Source organism: Onychostruthus taczanowskii, unplaced genomic scaffold, assembly GCF_017590055.1.
Source record: "Onychostruthus taczanowskii isolate IOZ18803 unplaced genomic scaffold, ASM1759005v1 scaffold195, whole genome shotgun sequence".
Taxonomy (NCBI): domain Eukaryota; kingdom Metazoa; phylum Chordata; class Aves; order Passeriformes; family Passeridae; genus Onychostruthus; species Onychostruthus taczanowskii.
In genome coordinates this window covers 310,497-335,525 of record NW_024499184.1, presented here as the reverse complement: position 1 = coordinate 335,525, position 25,029 = coordinate 310,497, and the positions used below count along the sequence as shown (strand labels likewise).

Genomic DNA, 25,029 nt, shown 5'->3' with positions numbered 1-25,029 from the left:
TCCAAGTTTTCTAAATTTAGAATTCAGTTCATTAACAGAACAAGCTGAAGTCCAGGTCTCCCCATGCCCAGCAAATTCACCTCTGGTTTTGAGGTGAACCACTCACAGAACACATCTGCACTTTTACATGAAAATACAAACCAACAGTTCCAGCTTGTTTTAGAACAGCCAAGCTCTGTCAGTTTGTTATTTAAATAGCAAACCCAAACAAGGTCTGCAGGGGGCAAAATCTCCTGAGTCAGTCAGTCTGCTTGTGTTAAAAAAGGTAATATTTAGACCAAAGTAATCAGCAAAACACTGCTGAATGTTCTGCCAGAGACAGGCACAGCTGGAATTCCTTCTGCAGTTGCTTGATACCAACTAAGAAGTACCAAGAATTAAACCACTGCCCATTTAATGGTTTAAAATCCTGATCTGATGCCATTGGGAAAGCAGCAGCAGCATCTGCCTTTGGGAATATCACTGTCACTGCCAGCCCCACACACCACTTCCAAAGGTTATTCCAGCATTTCTGTTGCTACAGGAATTAAGTTCTTTATTGATCTGACCCCAGGATGAATCCCTGAGGAGGAAGGAAGCAGCCTGCTGACGTAACAAGGCTCTGGAAAGAAGTGAGATGGCCTAACATGGGCAGGAGACAGAAAAAAAAAAAAGGGGAAAAAAGGCTTTTCACATATTGACATGTATTTTCATGTATTACAAACAGCCTGGATTAACTGACCAAGGCCTGGCACCACAAAAGCAGCAGCAGTGAGGCTTTGGGAACAGAGGAGCAGAGTTCCCAGGGTGAAATGAGCCATTCTTACCTTCAGGTACCACCCAAAAAAGTGAGCAGGAACAAATCCATCCAGCTTGTCCTGAAAACCAAAAAGAGAGTGAAGGTCACAGCCTTTTTTATTTTTTTTTTCCGCCAAGAAAAATGCAGCAACAAGCGCCTGTTTTTACCACATATGAATACTTTCACTCCTTCATCAGGAAGGAATTTAGGAGAGCTTCTTAAATCTTACCAGCCCTGCCAGTCCCTGGACACAGTGCCTTTCCCCCTACTTTTATCAGACCCCAGTTATTCCAGTTTTTGATGCACTGAAGATTTACAGGATAGACCCAAAGGATTTGGGTGCTCCTCGCTCCATGCAATCAGGGAGCTGTAAACAACCATCATTCCTTTGCCCTGGAATTTCTGCCAGTGAGAAACCTGATGGCTTTCAGGACTCGGAAAAGTCCTGCACTAGTGGAAGGTGTCCTTGCCCATGGCAGGGGAGGGGGTTAGATCACCTTTCCAACCCAACCCATTCTGGGATTCTGAGGTGCAGCTTTAGGGCTTTGTGGCCGAGGGTGACTGAGGAGAAGACTCCTCAAGCACACCAAGAAATCCAAACTCTGAGGGGAAAATTTGACACCAACGAGCTGAGAAAGAAGAGCTGCTGAAGAGTTCAGCCCTGGGCCATCAGGTAATTGGGATCCAGAGAGACACACCCCCATCTGATGGACAGGAAAGGTCAGGAGAAGAGAAATAAAGAGGCTGGAGAGTCAGTCACAGGCGGTGCTCTGATTCAGCGCTCAGCCAGACTCACCACTGCGCTCTGAAGAGTTCAATCAAGCAGCTTTTTACCCAAAGCCAGCCCCGTGAGCGGGTTTGTTCCTTACCCAGATGTTGTGGAAGGGATCAGTTCCATTGCCAGGGTCATAAATCAGGCAGTTGCCCCCGTAGTCTCTCTCTGGCAGAGGAACCCCTAAATGGGGGTCGATGTACTTCATGAACTGCCTCCCGTCCTGCACGGTCTGCAGGGGAACACAGAACCAGCATCCCCTGAGGCACTCACACACACGAGCCACCAACACCACTAAGGCCAACACTGATCTCCAAATCAACCCTTTTTCACATTCCTGCAGGAACAAGTCTTGAAATAAAAGCCAGGCCTTGAGCACCCTACACACACACCTGACTTGGAGCCTCTAGTCTTAAATATCAAGGGGGAAAATGGCTACAGAATGACCTTAAATATGAAAAATCAGTGATCTTTAATGCTTTACCCCAAGCCACTCCTCTGTGCTCCCCACTTCTCCCAGAAGCTTCACACAGCTCATCCTTCCCAACACCCATTTCCAGTAAGCTCCCATGCAAACAGCAAAAAGGAATTATCAAAATGACCAATTTGTCACTAAATCAGCCACACATTTGCTGAGCATTTATTTCCCAGTGGAATCACTCAGTGTTGTGGTCCAGGCTCAACCCTGGAACATCTGTGACAGACAGCAAAGCTGGACAAAGCCAAAATTAATTAAGAGAGTAATAATAAAATTACAGAATAAACTGCTGAACTCTGGGATAAGTTTCAGCCATGAGCAAGCTTGGATTTGCTGTCAGGAAGTTCAGCCATCTGCAGACTCAGCAGAATTTAACCTTATTTAAACCTGGGCAAGGCATTGATGTATTTTTAGTGAAGAGCTGAGCAACAGCAAGGAGTTCCTTAACCACTAAATCTCTGCTGACACCACACGCTGCCACAGGGAAGCAAAGCCACTCCAGGCTTGTCTGCTGGAATTCAGAACTACACCAGTGCAACCAATAAAAATCACTCAGTCTGACTGCAGCTACTCAGGAATATCATGCTCAAGGACGGCTGGAAAAGACCAGGGTGACCAGTCCCACTTCCTCAAGCTCACATGGCCTCTAGAAGCAAAACTTTAAAAAAAAAAAGCATCCCCCAGCCTTCTTTCAGATAAGATGATTTTTAGAGCTGCCTGATGAGTATATTGTCTCAAAATATTTAATTTTAGCTTCTGAGAATTGTACAAGTCAGGGGGGAGTTCTCAGTTTACTAAAGGACAAGATATGGTAAAATGTTTAATTTGGGAGCACCAAAGGCACATCTTTCTACGAAAAGCCTGCTCCTCAGCTCCTGCCACCACACAAAGCTGGGTGTGAAGTTTTGGTTTATTGCAAAACCCCTACACCTACAAAGAACCTGTCACTCCAGGTAAAAGATATTTCCAAAGGTGAAACCAGGTGAATTCCCCCTGAGTCACACATGGCCCAGCAGGGCAGAGACAGGACTGTGAAACACCAGCTGCTGAACCTGAACTCCCTCACCAGCTCATCTAAAACCACTTCAACATGGTGTCTACCCCGGGCTGAGGGTGACTGGAGGTCAGAGCAGGTGAAATATTTTTATATTATCATTTCCCTCAGCCTCATAGTCTTATTAAACAGCCTAATGATTCCATCTCACAAAAACAAGCATCTCCTGTAGTCAGCAGGAAAAAAAAAACACTACAGAGGAGTTGATTCCCACATGGAAGTGGCATTTAGGAGCTGGTGGTGTCAGTCACTTACCTGGAAGAGGATGAAGATGAGGAAGAGCTCATAGACCACGCTGACACACAGCCAAAACCTCCAGTAAGCTGCAGAGAGACACAGGGGATGTCAGCAGCTCTGGAGCAAGCCATAAATTAATTCTTCATTTATTTCAATATCACAGAATCCTGGAATGCTTTGTGTTGGCAGGGACCTGAAAGCCCATCTCATTCCACCCCCTGCCATGGGCAGGGACACCTTCCACTGTCCCAGGCTGCTCCACACCCAAGCTGGCCTGGAACACTTCCAGGGATGGGGCAGCCACAGCCACAGGAAACCAATTCCATTCCAAGAGATGCTCCCACCACGGAATTCTAATTCCCAGCTCCCAAGCACAGTGCTCCCCACCCTCCCTCAGGGCTACAGCCAGAAAGGATCTTCAACTCCCACACAGGCTGCTGTGTAAGTTTGCTGGAATTGCTCAGGCACTGACCTGGATCTGGGAGAAGGGATGCAGGTCTAGAACACTCCAACCCAACAAACTCAGCAGTTAAGAAGCAGAAGGAAAGGAACGTGCCTCCTGCAATGCTTTCCAGCAGTTCTTGGAGGAGAACCTGCTCCTTCCTGAGCTTTCTCCCTGCTCTCAGGTGACCTGACCTGTCCAGCCTTGGCTGCACCAGACACACCCGAGGCAGCCCAGCTTTGGCCTGAGGACAAGGTCGTGTCCCCACGGGGCAGAAAGCATTTCAAACCCCCAAAGATAACTCCACTTCTACTTGCAATGAAATTAAAAACAAGCAGACCAAAGGTTCAGCAGGTGCTGGGTGCCAGGCCTGTCCATAAGAAATGCCATGCAAGGCTCAGCTGCTGGGAGCCCTCCCCAGACGTGTGATCACAGATGTGCACACACCCAGTGACACCTGAATGCAAAGGGTGCCCAAATTGCAGTGTCTGTCACTCCCAGCTCTCCTGCCAGGCTCAGCCCTGGGTCACAGCCCATCCTGGATGGGGGTTTTGTGCCCCATGGGCTCATCCATGCCCCTGATCTATCCAGAGCCTGGTTGTTGTTCCATGCAGTGACTTCTGGGCTCTGAACTCCATCAATATTTGTCTCCTGCCCTGAGAGGCTGATGCAGAGCCAGGGTGGGTACAGACACAACTCCTGCAGTTTTCCCTACCCAAAGACTCCACACAAGGGAATTCAGGAAAACTCACAATATTCTGAGTGGACACTGAAATTTCAGAAAAGCCACACAGCACTCTTGGGATGCGACCTGCCTTCAGGTGTTTCCCGGTTATAAATGGAGTTCTCCTTCCTCATGTCCATGGGGGAGACGGAGAGGAATCCCAGCAGGGTTTGCCAGGAAACCAAGACCCTAAGGTCTGCCTTGGAATTTCTCTCTGTTAATTCCAAGGCAATGTAGGCACTTTGATGTTCAAAGCAGGGCCAGGCATAAATTACACAAGAACGAAGCAAACAGAGAATTACAAACAGAGCTATCAGCTCAGAACCCCAAATCAACTCCCCACAGAGCTCCTCAGGAGACGTTTTCTCCCAAAACATGTCTTTATCCAGCTCAGCCTCAAGTAGGAAATAAATTATTAAAAAAAAATATATAAAAACCAAACCAAACCAAAGAAACAATGATTAAAAAAAAAACTAAACCAAAAATACTAACAAACTCCACACATTTTTAAAAGCAGGACATCGTTAAAAGAGACCACAATGTGGAAGGTGAAACCTTTTTGCAACAAACCTGCTAAATTAACTTCATCAGAATCACCTATTTTACATTTCTGGGAAACAAAAAAAGAAAAAGGGAAAAGAAAAAAGGCAGGTGTGGCCTGCAGAACAGCAGTTCAGAGCTCTGTGAAAGCTTCCAACCACGTATGCATCTTAGGAAAAAACAAACAGCAAAAAAAAAAATCTTCCATTGTCACAGGATTATTTGGAAGAGAGGAGCCTCTCCCCAGACTGGCACCACATTCAAGCCAGCAGGGAGAATTAACCTTTCATCACCACACCTTTAAATGTCACTGCCAGATACCAAAAATGTCTTTTTTTCTAACCCATAAACCTCGCACCAGAGATTTTACACTGCTCACAGTCAGCAAAGTGACAGATTGGTCCTGAAAGTGATGTAGACACAGAAAGCAGAGAAATTTAAATCCTTGTCTGAGCTTCTATTTCCCTCTGTACACAAGGCTGTGGCAGCTGCTGAGCAGGCTCAGCAAAAAAAGATATTAAAAATTGAGATCTGGTTCTGATTTAGTGCTGTGGTCTCTGCCCAGCTCACAGAGGTCCCCCAGAGGTTCTGAACACACCCAGTACCTGCACCCCAAATGTTTTCAAGGCTGTGCAAACACTGTTGTCTCTCCTGCTGGGTCAGGCTCAGCTATAGCTGTAAGGTTATGTTTGGCACGTCTCCAGTACTTGTTTTCCTTTCATTCACTTGCCATTTTGCCTCCCTCCAATCAGGGCTTTCCTCCTGAGTAAGGAGGTCTCCACTAATCATTGACACACCTGATAACCCTGTGATCAAACATTAAACTGCTGCCTTGCAGGGATTTGGGAACAGGGCATGAACATCCCAGCAAGCTGAATCCAACCAGCCGCTTTCCCGACTTCTGTTCAGAGTTTGGCCCACTCTGCCTGAGGGGCTAAATGAGTAAAAAACACAAAAATCTGGGTTGCTTGCCCAAGGAAAACACCTGCCCTGGAGCTGCTCCTCCCAGTGTCACCAGTGCTGCCCTTGCCTGGTCCCTGCCTGCACATTCCCAGCTATCCCAGCCCTCAATCCCACAGGTTACTCCAGACCCTCACAATTTACTCCCCAAACAGCTCATCCTGTCACACAGCCTGTATTAAATCAAATAACTCCTGGCAAAGGCTGAGAATATTAAAAGCTGCTCCTCAAGGCATCAAGAACTGTCATGGAAAATTTCTTTGGAATGACAGCGTGGACGTGTTATCTTGACAGGCAATAAAGCATCCCTGGGCTCCTACAGCAGCAGAGGAGGAGCTGGCAGGGAGATTTATCTGCAGGTCCTAAGGAGACAGGCTACAGATGCTGGCTGTACCCAGGATTAATTCTATCAGGAAATGCTCCCCAAATTTGGCTGTTCACCCACCAGTAAACAAATGGATCCTCAAGCAGAGTTTAAGATCTGTCCCTTGCACTGTACTGTTCCCCTGGGGCTAAAGCAGTGAAGGCTTGGATAGAACCACAGCCAGTGGAAAATGGGATAAAAGCAGGGCAAGTTGGTAAAGTCTTGTCTGAACAGTCATACCTACTCATTTCCATGACAATCCTACATTTCTGAATTACAGGGAGGCAGCTGGTGTCTGTCCATGTAGAAAATTATTAAACTGCAGAAAACAGGGGCCTGTGTGAAATCAGGAAAATGGCAAAGCTGGATGAGCCCCTGGCTAAAGCTGGGAATGCTGAGAAGGCAACCAAGAAAAGAAATAAAGCCACCAGTGTGGACAGGTGCCACTAAGGTAGTGGCTGGGATCAGTTTCCTTAATGGCCTTAATGAAAAGGAGATTAATGAGACACAGCAGGAGCAGCAGGGAAGGCAGGGACAGCAGAGAAGATGATCCCAAGGGACTGGAGTGACAGAGGAGTTCCTAACACAGCTTCACGCTCAGGAATCAGGAATTTGGGAAGCATCACATTATCACAAAAATCCCCAAAATAACCCTGCAGCTCTGGATAGGACATTTGAAAGCAGAAAGCTCAAAACAAAGCCAAAATGTTACGGGGAAATGTTACAGTGAGGATAAGACTAAAAGCCAAACTTCCCTGCTTTGTTCTAGGGAATAAAACCAGCCCAGACAAACCTCCAAAACCTGGGTGCACCCAAGTGTCACTGGTGTCCTCAAAAGGAGCAACTGATTTTACAGAAGGAACCACAATTAACTGGAACAGAAGGAAAGACTAAAACCTGCTATTGAATAAGAAAGGCAAATTTAATAAAGGCCCAGGTCTGCAGAGGTGTGCTGAGGGCACCGCTCTGGAACCAAGCCTGCTTTGGCTGAGGGCTGTGGGGTGGCTGCTGGGTTAAATTTCTGGCATAAAACCCAGCTTTATTTGGCTGTAGGAGAGCCCAGTGCTTTCAGGAATATTATTTAAGCCTATACGAATTCCCTTAATTCTTCCTCTTTCAACAATTCACATCTAAAAATAGGCAAAGGATCAAAGCCATTTAAATATTTACATGCTTCACCTGCTATTTCATTACCTGGAAGAGGTTTGTGTTGTGCTTTCAAATGCTTTCAAGACTTCCAGTCTTACAAGAAACCTTTAAAATCATAATCAAGAGCCTCTAATCTCCCGTGGAAAATGGAGCTAAGGAAGTGCTCCTGCACTGGAGACAAGGTCACAAGTGCAGTCCCAGCACAGAGGAGAAAAAAACGAGGATAAACAGGGGAAGTTCAGGTTTAAGAACCTGGCAGTTCTGACAGAGCTTTTTAGCAACAACAGGAAGCCAAACCAGGGAGATGCAAACAGATCTCCAGGCTCCATGGAAGCCCAGCAGGGTGGTTATGGAGGAGCCTCCATGATCAGTGTGCAGGGCTGAGGAACCTGTGATTACTGAAATTACAACTTACCTGCTCTCCAGGCAGCACAAACATGCACCCCCCTCACAGACCAGGCAGGATTTGAGCGAGGAGGATTTGCTCAGGAGGATTTGAGTGAGCCCAGCAAGGTGAATTACCTGGGTGAGGCCTCGAGAATGGTCCATCTTTAGCTTGTGTCACCCCAAAACACAAGAAAACCAAAATACTGGCAACGATTCCTCTGCAAGGGAAAACAGAACACACTGGTTTATTGCCTCATCCTCCTCCTGAGACTGCAAATTATGTTCTCTGATGAAAGAAATGTCTGGCCCTTGTTCTTTAACTGCTGAATGTGTCCCTCTGAAATGGATCCAGACACCATCCAGAAAAAACAGCCAAAAGAAGGCTGAGGATCACAGCAAGTCAAACACTTCCCTGTGTCTGGGAGCAGCTTTTATTCCCACTGGCTCACAAAGACACACAGGATTTAGCAGTGAGACAGCTCTCACTGCTCCACTACATTTCCATGGAATTTAAAAAGGAGCTGTCAGACTTGTCATCACTCCAAAACAGCTTCTTAACCAATTAAAGACAAGCAGGAACCTTCCAGACCACACCAGCACTGCTGCTATTTCAAGAGCTGGAATCATAACACAGAGCCTAAGGAACATAACAGAGATTTTAAATAAAAATAAATTATCAGACCAGAAGCCCAAATATACCAAAGACCTACGACCCTGGGCGTATTCCTTTAGTTTTAATGGATTAAATGGCATAAAGCAATCCAAAAGTGCTCCTTTTACTGCACTTCAACTCCCACTGGATCCTACTTGCTGTCTCATTTCACCTGCTTAAAAGCTAGCTGAAAGGATGGACAACTGGGAAAGAGCTCATTCCGTGTTTGCAGAAAATGATGCAACCCCTGACTGCAAATAAAATGGCTCAGTCTCCAGAAATCACACAAAATACCCAGTAATTTTGCTGCCAGAGAGAAAATGTTATAAACCAGAAGCAACAGGAGACTGTTTGTGCTTTAAACATGTCAAAAAACCTTTCAAAACAGAAGACTAAAGGATTTACAAAAACTATTTTGTAACATTCACCTCTGAATATAAATGTTTGTGCTTCCTGAAAACAAAAATGGGGTTTAGTTAGCAGATGTAACTCAGTAATTTTGCTTGCTTTAAACACTGGGAAGCACACCAGAATCAGGTGCTGAATGGATCTGTGAATAGACAGTTCCATGGGGATTTCCAAAGATCTGGAGGGCAAAACCCTTTCAGCTGACCTCCAATAATGAGAATATTCTGCATTTTGAGTCCCTGGTTGAATCCGGAATCTCCAGTCCTGTGTGGTGTGACAACCCCATCCCAGCTCAGCCACGAACTGAGGTCTCCAGACTACTGCTCTGGGCTTGGGAGGGTTGTCTTCCCAAAGCTGGAATTCAAATCCTGGATCCAAATCACCACAGGGGTTCAGCTGTGCTCCTTCCTCTAAAACCCACTCTTGGCCCAAGAGCTGCAGTGCTGAAATATGCTGGGGATCCAGATACATTCACTTAATTCAGGTTCACCACAGGAAGTTTGGAAGCAAATCGCAGATTTGCATAAATCAGCACACCAGCTCCATTTCTTTTTTTGTTTTTTTTTTTTTCCTCAGTGGTAACTAAATTTTCCCTGTTATCCTCATTAATTTACCTCCTTAGGAAGCTTCCAATGCCTAAGCAGCATCCTAGCCTGAGGCAGGAATGCTCCAGCACCTGAGAGGGGCTCTCCTCTCCTCACCTGGCTGGACACAGCCAATGGATTTTCCTGAGCAGTTAATCAGGAAGGCACAAAACAGCAAAGTGTGCCCACAAAAATCATTTTAGCACTTAACCAAATTAAAAAAAAAAAAAAAAAAAGGGAGAGCCTGGCAGCAGCTCCATCAGCACAAACAAACTCTTGTTTGCGCTGAGAGTCGATGCAGACACACAGGACAATGAGGAGCTGTGTATGGCCCTTTGTCCTGGGATTCAAGGAGCCAGCTCCCACTCCCCGTCCCTTCCCGGGCTGGATCCATGCTGGCACAGCTGGTACAACGCCCTCAGGGCACCACAAGCCCTAGAAGGGGGCTCTGGCCTCCTGTCACCTCCATTTCCCTGTGGGTGCTGAGCCACAGCAGCAGGAGATCAGCATGCAAGCCCACCCATCCCTGGATCTGTCCCCATGGGAAGCAGGGATTGCCAAGAGCTGTGTGAAAAATCATCTCAGGAGAGACATTTCCCAGCTGGAAATACAACCCTGAAGCACACCGGTGTTTTTAAACCTGAATGTGTTTTTAGGGAAACAAAAGAACTTCTTTTTCCCCCAAGACACCCTGCCCAGAATTCTAAATCTTTGGGAGCTGTGGATTTCTTCTGTGGTACGCAGAGGAGGTGCTCAGTGTTTATCTGGCTACACTGAGAGCTGGAGCTCAGTCCAGGCTGAACAGAGGAGAATGTCCCAGCTGTCAGCCAGGATGAGCTACCCCATGGCTGGAAGAACAGCAGGAATAAAGCTCTCACGGATCAGACAGGTTCACAGCACCACCTCTCCTTGCCTAACAAAGGAAATGTTCCACTGTTCTTATACCAGGGGCAGTCTGACCCCGCGTGTGATCCCAATGAACTCTTACTACATTTACATATAAAAAGCTCCTGCAATCCTATCTTTAAAAAAAACAAACCCGAACAATCCTCCTTCAATTGTTTCACCGCCCTGCCCTATTGCAGGACAGAAGTCCTGTAAGAGATGCAAACACCAATCTCAGCCACGGAGACCACACCCGGTGAGCTCAGAGGTTCCTGCTCCCACTCGGCTCTTGTCCATCACTTCTCCTGTGAGTGATCCCACAAATCCACCTCTCACCCTGCTCCTGCCAGTGACTGCATGGAGCGTCTTATAGGGTGACATAATCCTAATTTTATAGGGGGGAAGGTGGGACCATCCCAAGACTCCAGTCTGGGAAACACCGAGCCAGCAAATTTGGGAAATTCACCTCAATTTGCTGCTCTGAGCAGCTATTGCAGCTCACAAGGACACCTCAGCCAGGGCATGGAAACAAAGGAGGCTGGAGCCTTCTGAAGTGTGCATTCAGGCTCTGCACCTACCCCAGACACTGCTCCACTGTCAGTGTGCAGGAGGTGGAAATAAAACCCCGTGACAGCTCCAGACTCTGCTCCCTGGTGACAAAACCCCCCTGGTCATTAGGCACCAAGTGTTCCCGAGGAATACCAGCACACAGGGACAGCCTCGTGCTTGGAACTGCTTGGAACCGCAGCACAACACAGCTCCACACCAGGACTGCCAAAGCTCTCGGGGCAGGACAAGGGATTTTAAATTATGAAAGCAAAAATACAAAATCTGTGATAATTCGGGCTGTGGATACACTGATGCACACTGTGCCCATCTTACCCTGCTCTGAAATACCTCATTTGTCCAGAGATACATGAAACCTGGCATATTTGGAAGATCATGTCCAAGCCTCAGGATGCTCCTTTTCAAGGATTTTTGTGCCAAGACCTTGCAGAGCTGCAGCAGTGAGCAAAGCCCATTTGCTGCCCCTTTCCTGGCATGATGCTGTAAATTGATTTTAACAACTGGGCACTGGATAAGCACACAAAAACTCGTATTTCCTGAGAGAAAGATCCACCTGCTGACTAATCTTCCCTGGGTTTGTTTTGATTAAGGCAGCCGAGGCTCTAAGCTCAATAATAAGATATTCCACTGAGTCACCTTAGCTCTGTATTACTCCCTAAGGATGCATCATCACTTCTCTTTCAGCTTTTCCCCTTCCCAGTTCTGAGTGGCCATTCCAGGCCACACCACCCCTCCAGCCTGGCCTCCCTCATTATGACTGGGAACAAAACAGCATTTGTTCCCCAGCAACTTCCAGAACCTTTCCCAGCTCCAGACACCTTCCAGCTTGTCCCACGTCACCCCCACGTGTGAAATCCCAGCTCTCAGTGGGGCACAGTGGGACTTCCATTACCCCCAGGATTTGTGTAACTGCCAGAACAACAGCCAAGATTATCTCAGGAAATACCACAATTCCTGCATCTCCAGGACAATGGATGCTATATCCTGAGTCACTTCAGAAATGTACAAAAAGAGGAAAAAACCCCTTCAACAGCAAGGGGAAAATTTTCATTATAATTAAGAAACCAGACTGGTAGAAAACAATTATTTTCTTGCTTCTAGCAATGACACTTTGCAGCACATCTTTAAAACATGCTCAGCTTTTTAAAACACCACTTTCCTAGCTCCTTTTTCTTCCCTGTTGTATTTTAAAAGGGGAGAAATTCAACCACATTGGATCAGTTTAAATTACAGTAGGAACTGACCACACGTGTAAGATTCATTCTTATTTCCCCAGAGCTTCCCTCTGGGCTACACGTTCTCACAGCAATTTTCAACAACAAACAAGGATTTGTATTGAAATCTTGAAGAGAATTTTACAAAAAGCATTTGAGCCAGAAAAAATTTAGTCACAGCTCCCAGCACTTTGAAATTATGGTTATTTTAAGGAAAGGTTATTTTTAAGAAAAGGCTATTTTAAGAAACAGCAACAGAACCCTTGCCAAAGAAACCCAGCCAGGAGGCTTTAGCAAGCTTTTTGTTTTTTGCTTTAAAGCACACCACAGAGCAGCCACAGGCCTGACAGTGACACTAAACTGATTGGAAACTGAATTCAATGATCAGCATCAGAGAAGCTTACAGACTTATGACTGGTTCTGTAACTTCCTAAGGGAACAGGCACTTCCACAAGGGAGTGCAGGGGTCACTGGAGGTCCCTTTTCCAAAAACACACCCGGGAATATTCAGATATTGCTGAGATATTCACCTCTTTGTGTTGTAGGCTGTATCCTGGGGAGTCTCTTCCAGCAGGGTTACGTAGCCCAGCGCACAGGTGAGGATGAACAGGACTGTCAGGGTATGAGCTCTCCTGAAATTCAGAACAGAGAAAACTGACATTAAACAGCAGGAAAACTCACATCTCACCCTGCCAGTGCAGCCTCAGGAGGCCAAAACCACGGCCAGCAGTCAGGAATATTGAGGTTTTCTGTACTGCAGAGCACAGAGAGCAGAACTTACAGTGGCACTGCATGTGACCAGCAGCAGCTTGGAAAAAACCAGCACCCAGTGCAAACACCCGCATCTAAACAGCTCCAGGTGTCTCCCCAGGTTTGACAGGTCCACACCTGACAGTGCCCTATTTCACAGCCTGCTAATCAAAATTGCAGCTGAGGGAACAGGCCTTTGAGAGCAACCAAAGGGAATTCACTCCAGACGTGGGAATTACACAAGAAAAACTAGTCATTAAACATTTTTAAAAAATAAAATCTCTAAAGGAGAACAGTTGCTGTTGATGGCACCTCAAGATGTCAGATTTCCAGGGATATTCCTACAGTTTCAGTGCACTTAGCACAAGGGGATTCTGTGGGAACAACCATGAGAGCAAAGCTGGGTGGCTGTTCCACAGCAGTAAAACATCCTCATCCATGGGAGCCCACAGGTTTATATGGATTTTGTGAAGCACTCAGGGAGAAATTCTTCTGGCACAGCTTGCCCAGAGAAGCTGTGGCTGCCCTATCCCTGGAAGTGTTCAAGGCCAGGCTGGACTGGGCTTGGAGCAACCTGGGCCAGGGGAAGGTGTCCCTGTCCTTGGGACTGGATGAACTTTAAGGTCCCTTCTAGCCTAAATCATTCCAGGATTCTGTGATTCTATGGAAGGAGAGCAAGCAGAGCACACCCAGCCAGGTGACACCCCCACCCTACACTCACTGATCACCACACAGACAATATTCTTACAATGTCTGCATCTTTTCTTACTCCAAGTTGAAAATTCCCTTCCTAATGAGAAGTCACTTACTGTTTTCATTGGAAAACTCCTCTGATCCCAGTGGGAAGCATGGGAACTCAAACAAGGCCAAAGGACACACCATGAGTTTTGGTTTAGAGGATAACATCCCTTAACACAAACTAATAAAAAACACCTATAAAGAAGAAGCTTAAGGGAGGAGAAAACTTGTAAAAGAAAGTGTCTGTATGTGACACATTTGGCTCTATTTCCATTTTCTTTACATATTCTTTTGTAACAGCAGCTCACATCCCATCTCCAAGTCATTCCAAGGTTTGTCTATTCAGGTTGCATGCTGCACAACAAACCTTGGAATTTCCAAACCATCCACTGACTTCCCTTGAAACAACCCTGCAGTAACCCACCTCAAACTGCTCTGAAAGTCCAAGAAAGGCTGCTAGTGAACAAAAATTCCATCCTACTGCAAACCCCCACGCTCTCCACAGCATCCCTGCAATCCCACACAGGCAATACCTCATAAGCAGACACAATGCTCTTCTGCCCCTGCCAGAACAGAGCTTGGCACTGAAGGCTCTCCCAAGGGCACGGACCACCAGCTCCAGCAGAAAAACACGAGGACCCACGAGCACTTCCAGAATCAGCAAGGAATCAGTGTGCCAAAACCCAGGGCAAAGCTTGGGAGCTGCAAGCTCCTGCTGGGCAGCTGCATCTTCCCAGGTGCCAGGACAGGTGATTCAGCCATCAGAGCTCACGTGGGGCCTGCCCTGGATGCTGGAGAAGTAAACCCAGCCTCTCCCAGGAGGCAGGACAGCAGCACGGAGCCCACGCTGCAATCACGCCCCACTCCTGCTGGCTGCAGGTACATGTGCATGGAATGAATGGATTCTACAGCCAGCACCAGAGAGGCTACATGAACTCCAGGGTATCTCAGGCACTTATTGTTGCATTGTTATACTGCTATATATACAATAGTGTATATATACAATATTGTTATTTTGTTATATACAACCTAGTTATACATATTGTTGTAGAGTTATAGATATTATGTATTATATATAATTGTTACATTGTTGTTTATTTTTCAAGAGGCTACAAAAACACATCTGGAATCCCACCTTGCTGTTTGACCACCTGAACACCCACACCGAGTCAGCTGCTTTTTCAATGCATTCAGACCCCACAAATTGCCAAAAAATCAGTTACTGCAGGTCCTCCCTGGGACAAACACCTTGAGAACCCCTCTACCAGCACAAAGATGATTCAGCTGTGAGGATCTTGTAGGACAGTGAAGGGTCAGTGCTGGGGAGCCCCGTGCATTTCCCACTTATTTTTGGTGCCACAGCCACCAGCCTGAAGCCCAACCAGCTGCCCTGTTTAAGAAGAAACAAGAGGCTGCTCTCTCATCACTTCCCTTGTGGCTCAGCTTTCATCTCCAGATGCTGCCAGATTCCCTCCTAGCAGGTTTTCAAGGTAAAGGTGCTTCCAGCACAGCATGAATGCCAGGAGCTGGGATGAAAGACTCTGGAGATGGGCTTGACTTCTGGAAAGAGCAAGTTGGCAGCCCTGGCAGAGAGCTGTGAGGAGTGACACAGCAATGAGAAGGAGAAAAGCATCACACAAATCCACTCCAGAGAGGAAAACAAGCCAGGAAAAATGGATGTACACCATGTCTTCTCACAGCTCAGGAGTTTAAAACCAAAATAAAATCCCACAAAAAAGAGCAGCTCTCCTTAAAGGAAGGGCTCGTCTGAGAGACCAGGATGAATTTAACGGCACAAGGGGATTGTTTTCATCTCCACACACACTTTAAAATAACACACCAGGGGAAGGCGAGCTAAGAACAACCCAGCAAGGTAAGCAAGGCAGGAATTACATGGAAAGGCTTATGTTCTCCTGGCCTGGAGCATGGGAGGCTGAAAAGAGCTAAGTTGGGAATCTTCCCCTTAGAATTACACACAGGAGCTTGGGCAACATGACCAAAGCTAAGGGGGTAAAAACTGCAGCCAGATCTGGGAGGTTTCACATCAAAAACTCTGCAAAGCAGTGCCTGACATACCTGAGCACAAAAATTGTAAGGCCAGGGAGAGAACTCACAAATCCCAAACTGTTAAAAAGCTGGAATATTAAGTGGCTTATTTGCCTGCCTTTCTGCACCACACATTTGGCTCTTTCCCCACTCAAGCCCTGGGAGACTGAAATGAAATAAATCAGGTTTGTTTTAACACAAGCCCTTGCCCTGCTAATTCAAACACCAAGTGAGAGCAAGCGAAGCTCTCCCGCACTGCAGATAACAAAAAAAAAGGGTTTTTCTCTAGTTGATTGGATTAAGTTTGATCCCAACTTCTCTTTTTCATGCTAGGTCATTCTCCTGTCACACTGAGACACTGCAGGTCTGTCAAGGAAATCACTATAAGGGTTTTATTTTCCAGCTGAAGTCTATGACAGCAACGATGCAAGGAAATTGTCTAAACATGTCATTTTTTTGGGAGGTTCTGGCAGATCCTTGGGTGAAAAGGAGAGAGTAACACCCAGGAGCAGGCAGCTCATGGCCTCATTCAATCTCCCACAAATTAAAATCAGCTTAAGCAGGGACCACACCCTTGTTATCCATGGCTTGTTTGTCACCAGTGATGCAACAACTCCATTAAACACAATAACAATCACTGGAACACAATGCAAAGAATTTATTTATTAATATTTTGGTCAGTCCTCTTAAATGGAACAAAATTCCAAAGGAGAGCCAGTCCAGTTTGCCCCTTGGGTTAAAAAAGTTGCATTAATTGCAGCTGCTGGTGAAAGGATCTGTCAGCAGACCCAAAAACTTGTCAGTGACTTTTTCATTATTTCTTTATCCCAAATAATGGCAAACTCATGAAACCATTCCTGAAAGAGATTTTTAAATGGATGTCAAAGCTCTGTACCCTCCATAAACCAACACATCACCTGCAAATTCTAAGAAAATACAGCAAACAGTACAACAAACCCTGTCCTCCAAAAGCAGCAGCACAGGGTTGTGTCAACAATAGGACACAAGAAAACACAACAAAAATTAATACCAAATTAAAACCAACCATATCTGAAATAAAAATTGTAGCTAACAGGCCAACTGTTGGGACCATTTGGAAAACTTCAATTCCAACCCAACCATACAAACATCCCTGTTGGTTTTAAGCTCTAAGTTAAGTTTTAAGGTCTGTTTAAACCCTCAGAGTCCATAAAACAGTCCCTATTCTTAGAGCAGTCGCACATCTTCGGCACGTCCCTGAAGTCACCCGACGCCGATTAAATTTCCGTACGGACTTGTGACACTCCAAAATAGCAACGTGCCTTTTCCTTGCCATCTCCCCAAAGAAGCCCAGGAGCACAGACCTCCAGAGACCCAGAACCACAGGTCAACAGCAAAGCTTTGGCAAATCTGGGGTTTTCCTTCCTTTGAGGAGGAAAGACTGAGTTCCCAAAGTTCCCGGGGTTTCCATCAGTTCCACAGAGCTTGCAACTTCCACAAATGCCCAGTTTTGATTATTAAACATTTTTTTTGTTAAACCTATGGAAATGTTGTGTCTTGGAAGATAGCCTAGGGTAGTTCTACTGAGACAAGTGACAGGGAATTACAGGTAACATTCTTTGAGCACATTTTTCCCTACTCTCCTTAAAACTTTGGGAATGTGTTTATAGAGACCTGATATCCAGATGGGGCATTGAACTCTGACAGACCCTCTCCACAAAGATATTCCTTCTGCATTTCCAGCTTACTTGGCAGAACTGTGCAGCCCCCTCCTTTGAGGAAAGGGCAATGCCATTCCCACAGCACAATTCCCAAGGCACAGGCCCTCTCATCCATGACCAGCTGGCAAACGTGGCTTAGTGGGATTGCACAAGGCCTGGATGCCCCTGCTCCCTGCCCAGGGCATTCCCACAGGCTGGAAAAGCATGGCAGGGTGACCCAGGGCTCTGGAGCAACATTCCTTTTCTCCAGTGCAGTGAATCCCAAGCAGGCAGCGTGGCTCGGCACGGTGCCATTAAAGCAGGGAAAAATCCCACGTTCAGCTCCCAGCAAACTCCAGGAATGCTGCCTTGGAAGTGCCACGGGCACCCCTCAGCAGAGGGCACAGACAGCAGCTCCTGCCAGCCTGGGGATATTCCATCCCCCCTATCTTTCTTCTGGATAAATCCCCACCTCTTCCTGCAGACCGCCCTTAGCAAATCCCGGGTACTTCAGAGATAAGAGCAATCTCCACAAGGAATGGGTAAGGAATGTTTTGGGTTGAGTAGCAATCCCTTCTTTCCAACACCAGCTGGTTTGCCCACGCATATCCTCATTTCCCAGGCCATCTGGGAAGAGTCACAACACTGAGCACACCGAGAGGAACATGCCAGCAGGGACTGCCTCTCCCTTAGCTGCAAATTCCACACTTTTTGCACAAGACGGTGGGAATAATTCCTACAAACACTGCCACTAGCCTACAGAGTCGCTGCCATTCCCTCTTTTTTAGTTCTTTTCTTATTAATTTTAACATCCTGAGCTCCACAGATCTCTGCTGCCACACCATGACCTCGGGAATTAATATCACATCCACGTGCTGGCAACGTGAGATTATTAGTGTGAGAGATAAAACACGTTAATAATCAAAAGGTGACATTAAAGCTAATGAAATCCAAATTAAAGTAAGGCTTCGAAAAAGCAATTAACCCACCGAGTCACAATGTGGTGGCAAAAGTGCATCTGGCACCTCCCAACACCCTCAAATCAAGACTGGATGGACATTTCCCTGGAAAATCTCCTTTGGCTAAAGACAAGCTATGAAATACCTGCAGAAATTTTAGGAGAACATCATACACAATATCCAACTACATGACCCCAGAATAAGCAGGGCTTTGTGTGAAAGCTCCTGCTGAAGGCACGCAGACAAGAACAATCCAAGGTGCTGGAAACAACAGGGAACATGTTCCAGTGGCTTGCCAGGAAAGCTTGGCATTCCCAGCTCCCCACTAGGAAATCAGTTCAGGGATAAATGATACAGAAACCACGGATCTGCCTCAGAAAGCTTCCTCCTGTTCCCTTCCCTTGGCATTTCCTAATGGCAAAGGGAACTGCCAGGTTAGGCTGACTGAGCAGGTTCCCACAAGGGAGTATTTTCCAGTTCCAAATCATTTATATGGAATAAGACCAGAGATATTAACACACAATTGGTTTTCCAAAGTTCCAAACACGATTTTAAAGAGCAGGAAGCCAGCTAGGAAGCTCCACCTTTCCCAAGGACCACATTTACAGCAGGAAAATAATCTCTGCACATTAAACTACTCATGGAATGATTTCTGTGTCCACAGATCCCAAATCCTCTCATTTTCCCCAAAAGGAGGGAACCACAAGAGTAACCTTATCCCTAACTCCTGAACTCCAAAGAGAAGGTGCATTCCATGTTTTCCCAAAGTCAGAGGGCAACCACTCTTAAAAATTTCCCTTTCCTGTGGCCACCTCCACAGCATGAGACGAGACCCAAGGGTCACAGGAAGAAAATCATTCCCCTGGATCATCTTTATTCTTGGACACGGTAGGAACTGAGTCATTACCAAAGGATACTCTAACACACACAGGGCAAAAGTAACAGGAGGAAAAACCTTGGGACTTTTCCAGACATTTAAACTCCTAGTTGTCAGCACAAGCTACCAGGGAAAAGAAAACTGGATAAATAGGGAAGTTAAGAAACACGCTTGTCCACGCTGCCCTCCTGGAAGGGACCACCTGACACAGGGAAGCTCCTGAGAGAACAAGGCACACATCCAGATTTCCAAAGGAACAATCCACACGGCCGCACTAACTGCGTTACAGCGTTTGTTCTGGGGTGACAGCCCTGTCACCACCAGCAAAAGCTGCAAGGAGGCGAGATTCTACAGCAAAACCAGGCACTCTAAGGCTTCACAAAACAGCTGGCAGGAGCCACCTTAACGAGGCAGTAAGGAAAGGACAGCTTTACCCATTTTCCATTTAAAGGTTGGCACCGGGATCCCGCGATTCGCTCAGCCTACACGAGGTGTGCCCGCCAGGAAAGGTCCTTTTGTCCCCGAGACCACAGCGTCCCTGCAGGGCTCCGCAGGGATCCCGCCGGGATCCAGCAGCATCCCAGTGTTCCTCCGCGGCTTGCACTGGCAGGAATGTCACCTCCTTCATCGGGATCAACACCCTCGGCTCCGCTGCTGCCCAGATTGGCAGGGTGAGAGCCAAGTGCCCTCCCCTCCCACTCCTCCACGCCAGGCTCCAGCCAAATCCCATCACCCTCGGCTCGGATTCCAAAGGCACGTCTTCAGTGTCGGCTTGGTTTTCTCCATGGAAAGGGACGCGTGTTTAACACACGGGAAAACACCTCTGCCTACACACACGCGTGCTGCTGAGGGGATTTATGGAACAACTCCAGCAAGGCCGGGATTTAGGAGCACTTTTCCAGGTATGAACACACCTCTTCCTGCAAGGACTGAATTTAACAAAGCTGATTTTCTCTGCTGGCCCAACACCAGCAGCCGTGGGTTTCTGCCCACGTTTTATGGACTGGGACACACAAAAATACACAACGCCTGCCCAGCAGGAGTGGGGCACAACAACTTCAGCTTTCTGCCAGATAACTGGGAGGAAAAGAGGAAAAAGCCCCTTCCAAGATTAAGGGAGAGGAGAGAAGGAGGTGGAGTCCATATAAACCATGCTGATAACTGGAATCGGGCAGGAATGCTTGCCCGAGCACAGCGGGCTCCCAAGCTACAGGAAAACGCTTCCAAAGCACCACCAGGCAGGATGAGCCGTCGGGCTCAGTCCTAGAGGTCCTGCTCCTGGAAAAGTGGGGACCAGGGCTGGGAAAAGAGGTGCCGCAGCCAAAAGCCAGCCCTGAATTCCCGTTAAATTGCCAGGAAACAATTAGCGGCAGGGCCACGCCAGGGAAACACTTGCAGCCGATTCCACCACCGGTATCGGCAACAGAAGAGGCACGTAAACAGCAGATAACGGGGAGCAGACACCTCGGTATCCCTTGCCTTGGGGCCCCCTCCATATCCCATTCCTTAGGGACACCCACATCCCATTCCTTAAGGATGCCCCACATCCCATTCCCCATGACGCGGCGGCCGCGCGACCCCGCGCCGGCGCCTGCGCGGGGCGGCGGGGCGCCCCGCCCCCTCCGTTGCCGTGGCAACCGCGTGGCCTCCCTGCCCCCCTCCCCACCCGCGTGGCCGCCAGGTGGCGCCCTGAGCAGGAGCCGCCGCCGCCGCTGAGGGCGGGAGGGCGAGCCCCGCAGGGCGGCCCGAGAGCGGCAATTAAACAAAAAATCTCCGTTCCGCGGAACAAAAGTGTCCTTTGCCAGGCTGCCGTGCGGCCCTCGAGTACCCCACGTTGGGTACCCCATCCCTGACGCCGTGGCTGTCCCCGATTCCCGCCTCTTGGTGCGACGAAATGTTAAATATCTGTTAAATACGTGTGTTTTGCTTGGCGGAAGGTTTTGTTCCCACCCGGAGGGTCCGGCCAGGGCTGGGGGTGCTTGAAGGGTGCCCCTGTGCCCTTGGATTTGAAGAATTCTAAAATTCCTCAGCCCTTCCCAAATTACCTTGGTCAGACTCCTCATCCGGAATGTGCCACGCCGAGCCTGGAGGGCAGGCAGGGAGCTCCAGCTTTCTGGAAAGATCTTGGCATGGCAGCAAGCTCCAGCAACACTGTGTGCAGGGAAGGCAAACCCCTGTGGGAGCAGAGAAACAAAACAGAGAAGGAAATTAGAGGAAACATTTACAGGATGGCAAATAATCAAGATGAGCTTTAAAGGTCCCTTCCCACCCAAAGCTATTCCATGTGTGAAAAGTGCATATTATACGGCCCTACGCAGATATTTACTATATGTATTATGCTGTATTGATTAGTAGTGCTCTATTAACATTTTAATAGTATGGTAAATGTAGTTTTGTAGTTAAAATGTAACTTTTGTAGTTAAAATAGAAACTATGTATGTGGGATGTTTTTTTTTTTTAAAGAAAGGAATGAGGTACCCGCACCAGATAGCAGCCACAAGACACCTAAATCTTTCAGAGAATTTATTGCTCCATTATCAAAAGAAACTAATTTCTTCCCGCCTTGCTCAGCCCTGAAGACGCTGTTAGGATTAAGAGGAAGAAGTTGACACTGATCAGACAGAATCCTTTGTTTGAATAGAATTTATGCATCATATAAGATGATGCAACTGGCTTTTACTTTTAAGGGTTAATCCTCTGTTATGGTGTGTCCTTTTTTCGGGCTTATTTTGCCCAGAAAAGGTACCTGGACCGTCAGTAACTCTTTGTTCTTACTGTCTCGTATTGTCCTAACTGTCCAAATTTTTATTACTCTAATTATATTACTATTTTTATAGCCATTTTATACTATTAAACTTTTAAAATTTTAAAAACTTTTTTTGTGTGTGTTTTTCACACATGGTTCTATGAATTACATAGAACAGGGAGCAGGGTTAGATGGGACATTGGGAAGAAATCCTTCCCTGTGAGGGTGCTGAGGCCCTGGCACAGGTTTCCCAGAGAAGCTGTGGCTGCCCCATCCCTGGAAGTGTCCAAGGCCAGGCTGGACAAGGAACAACCTGGGCTAGTGGGAGGTGTCAGGGCCCATGGCAGGGGGTGGCACTGGACAGGCTTTGATGTCCCTTCCAATCCCAAGCACTCCAGGATTCTGGGATTCTGTGGAATTACGGAGCTGGCCACAGGAGGGCAGGAGCGGGCTGGGCGAGGAGCGGCCAAACGCCGGGACGGGTAAAGGACATTTCTGTGTGCGGCACAACCCCTCCCTCCAGCCTAAAACACTCTCCTGCGCACCCCACGGTGCTTTAGGAGAGCTGGAGGCACTCACCTTGTCCCAAGAGATCGCAGAATATCCCGAGCTGGCAGGGATCCACAAGGATCAGCCAGTCCAGCTCCTGCCCTGCCCAGGCACCACAACAATCCCATTGTGTGCCTGAGAGCATTGCCGAACGCTCCTTGAGCTCCGGCAGCCTTGGGGCCGTGACCATTCCCTGGGGAGCCTGCTCAGTGCCCGACCACCCTCCCAGGGAAAGAACCTTCTCCTCATGTCCAGTCTAAGCCTTCCCTGCTCAGAATGAGCACCCAGTACTTTAATTACAAGCAGGGTTTCACCCCAAGCCACACCCTCTGTTCTAACACTGACTGCAGCTCCAAGGATACCCACACATCCAAACAGAGCAGGATTTGGGTGAAAACACCCCCAGCTTTATGAGAGCGCACAGACAGCTGCTGCCATTTTAGCACCATCCCGAATCACTGCCTTTGCACCCTCAGAAGAGGGGCTCCCTGTCCAAAAGCACTGTTGCCAGGTAGGGGGTGAACAGGCAGCCTCTATCCAGCTGCAGTGGTTTCACACACAAAACCCTTCAGCAGTCTCCTCAGGTGGGAATTACCACCTCCACATCCAGCCAGGACTAACAGCTCAGGGAGTGCTCCTGGAGCTTCCCTGCCAATGCCCAGTGCAGGCCAAATCGCTGTCCAAATCAGCTGGAGTCCAGTGGGTTCAGGTGTGTGACCAACCCAGCAGCCACAAAGCTGTTCACATCCTAAATAATTTCCTCTGCTTCCACAGGGTCCGTGTGGCTCCCTCCACACTTTCAGCTTTTCCTGCTGCCATGCTCAGCCCCAGTCACCCGAGAGCAGCAAATGCAGGAGGGGAGGGAAGCACTGGAAGAGGGACAGCATCAACTTGCTCACCTGCCTTGCTGCAAATGCAGCTCCCAGGCAAACCCAAATTTCTCCCTAAACAGGAGCAGCAGCATGGTCTCCTCCGAGTGCCATGAAAGCTCCTGCAGGGGCTGGATATACCTCATCCAAAGCTGACCTGCAGGCACAGACTCACCTTCCCCACTGGCTGTGACATCCATGGGCTTTGGGAACTGCTGCCGGGTGCATGACCTCCTGTGCTGTCCAGAGAGCTGAGCCCTATTCGGGAAGGAGAAGCAGGAGCGTGGGAGGAGTGCCACAGCTGTTCCTCCCACAGATAACCCCGTTTCCCTGGAACACGGCAGCGCTCCCATTGCAAAGGCCTTTGCCCCGCCGTCAGGTGGAAAGCACCTCTCTGGGTAAACACACACACTCTCCCAGAGATACAGCCTGTTCTCCATTTCCAGGACATGGATCACCCCTGGTCTGCCCACACCTTGGTCTCACACACAGCAGGATATTGGGAAGATAACTCTTTTTTTCCCCCAAATAATTCCCAGGTCTAGTTTGGCACCTGTTCAAGGCACTTGGCAAAACCACAGGGTCACGGTGGCTTAACTGGGAGCACCACTCTGGAAATGCTGGCTGCCATTCCTAGCAGAGCACAGCTGGATTGCCACCCCCAGGACTTGGTTTATTTTATAGCAGCCCACAGGAATGCCACTGGAGGGCACAAGGGAATCCAGAGCAGTTATTGACCCCCCTGTTATTCCCAGGAAATGCTCTTCTTATTTCCAAATGAAAGCAACACCCCCACCCCCACCCCCCCAAAACCAGGTGTAAGGCAAGATCTGGCTTACATGTAACATTTTCTCTCACTTTTTTAATAAAAAGAGTTATTCCCTGTTCCAAGCCATAGGTCCAGTAGGGAGTTGATTTTTTCCCTCTGCTCTGCTCAGGTGAGACCCTACCTGAACTTCTGCATCCAGCTCCAGGGTCCCCATCACAGGAAGGACATGGACCTGTTGGGAAAAGTCCAGAGGGAGACCAAGTTGATCAGAGGGCTGGAGCAGCTCTGCCATGAGGAAAGGCTGAGAGGATTGGGATTGCTCAGCCTGGAGAACAGAAGGCTTCGGGGTAACCTGGTTGCCCCTTCCAGTACCTGAAGGGAGCCTGCAAGGAAGCTGGAGAGGGGCTTTGGACAAGGGCCTGGAGTGACAGGATAAGGAGGAATGGCTTCCAGAGGACAGGGTTAGATGGGATATTGGGAAGAAATTCTTCCCTGTGAGGGTGGTGAGCCCTGGCACAGGTTGCCCAGAGAAGCTGTGGAAGTGTTCAAGGTCAGACTGACAGCACCATTACACATGGGAAGAAAACAGCACACGACTCCCACAGCTGTTTTACCAACCAGTGAGGCGTCAAGAGGAGACTTCTAGAGCTTTCCAGAGCTTCTGCTAATAGCCAGTTTATGCCAGTTTATAGCACCTCTTGGGGATGTCACAGGGTACCGCACACAGCCCTGGCACCACGAGGGGCAGAGGGGAAAGCAGCGCCCTGGAGCTGGCAGGAGGAGCTCGGCACTGCTACCTGCACGGGGCGGTTCTGGGCTTGCCACTCCTCTGGGCGAGGGTGAAGGGCAGCT

At 48.0% G+C, this 25,029-nt stretch overlaps 1 protein-coding gene across 1 annotated transcript in view; it reads right to left on the bottom strand.

Moving 5' to 3' along the window:
• The window catches only part of PTDSS2 (phosphatidylserine synthase 2), a 29,099-nt gene extending 8,939 nt beyond the window's left edge, over nucleotides 1–20,160 (bottom strand). Inside the window, exons 1-6 of the mRNA XM_041402265.1 lie at nucleotides 19,679–20,160; nucleotides 12,726–12,827; nucleotides 8,021–8,103; nucleotides 3,338–3,405; nucleotides 1,648–1,782; nucleotides 807–857 (exon numbers count right to left, since the gene is read on the bottom strand). Of these exons, the coding sequence (XP_041258199.1) occupies nucleotides 807–857; nucleotides 1,648–1,782; nucleotides 3,338–3,405; nucleotides 8,021–8,103; nucleotides 12,726–12,827; nucleotides 19,679–19,689 (450 nt within the window). The 5' untranslated portion in view covers nucleotides 19,690–20,160. The remainder of the gene's footprint in view (nucleotides 1–806; nucleotides 858–1,647; nucleotides 1,783–3,337; nucleotides 3,406–8,020; nucleotides 8,104–12,725; nucleotides 12,828–19,678) is intronic.
• Between the last annotated feature and the right edge of the window lie 4,869 nt (nucleotides 20,161–25,029).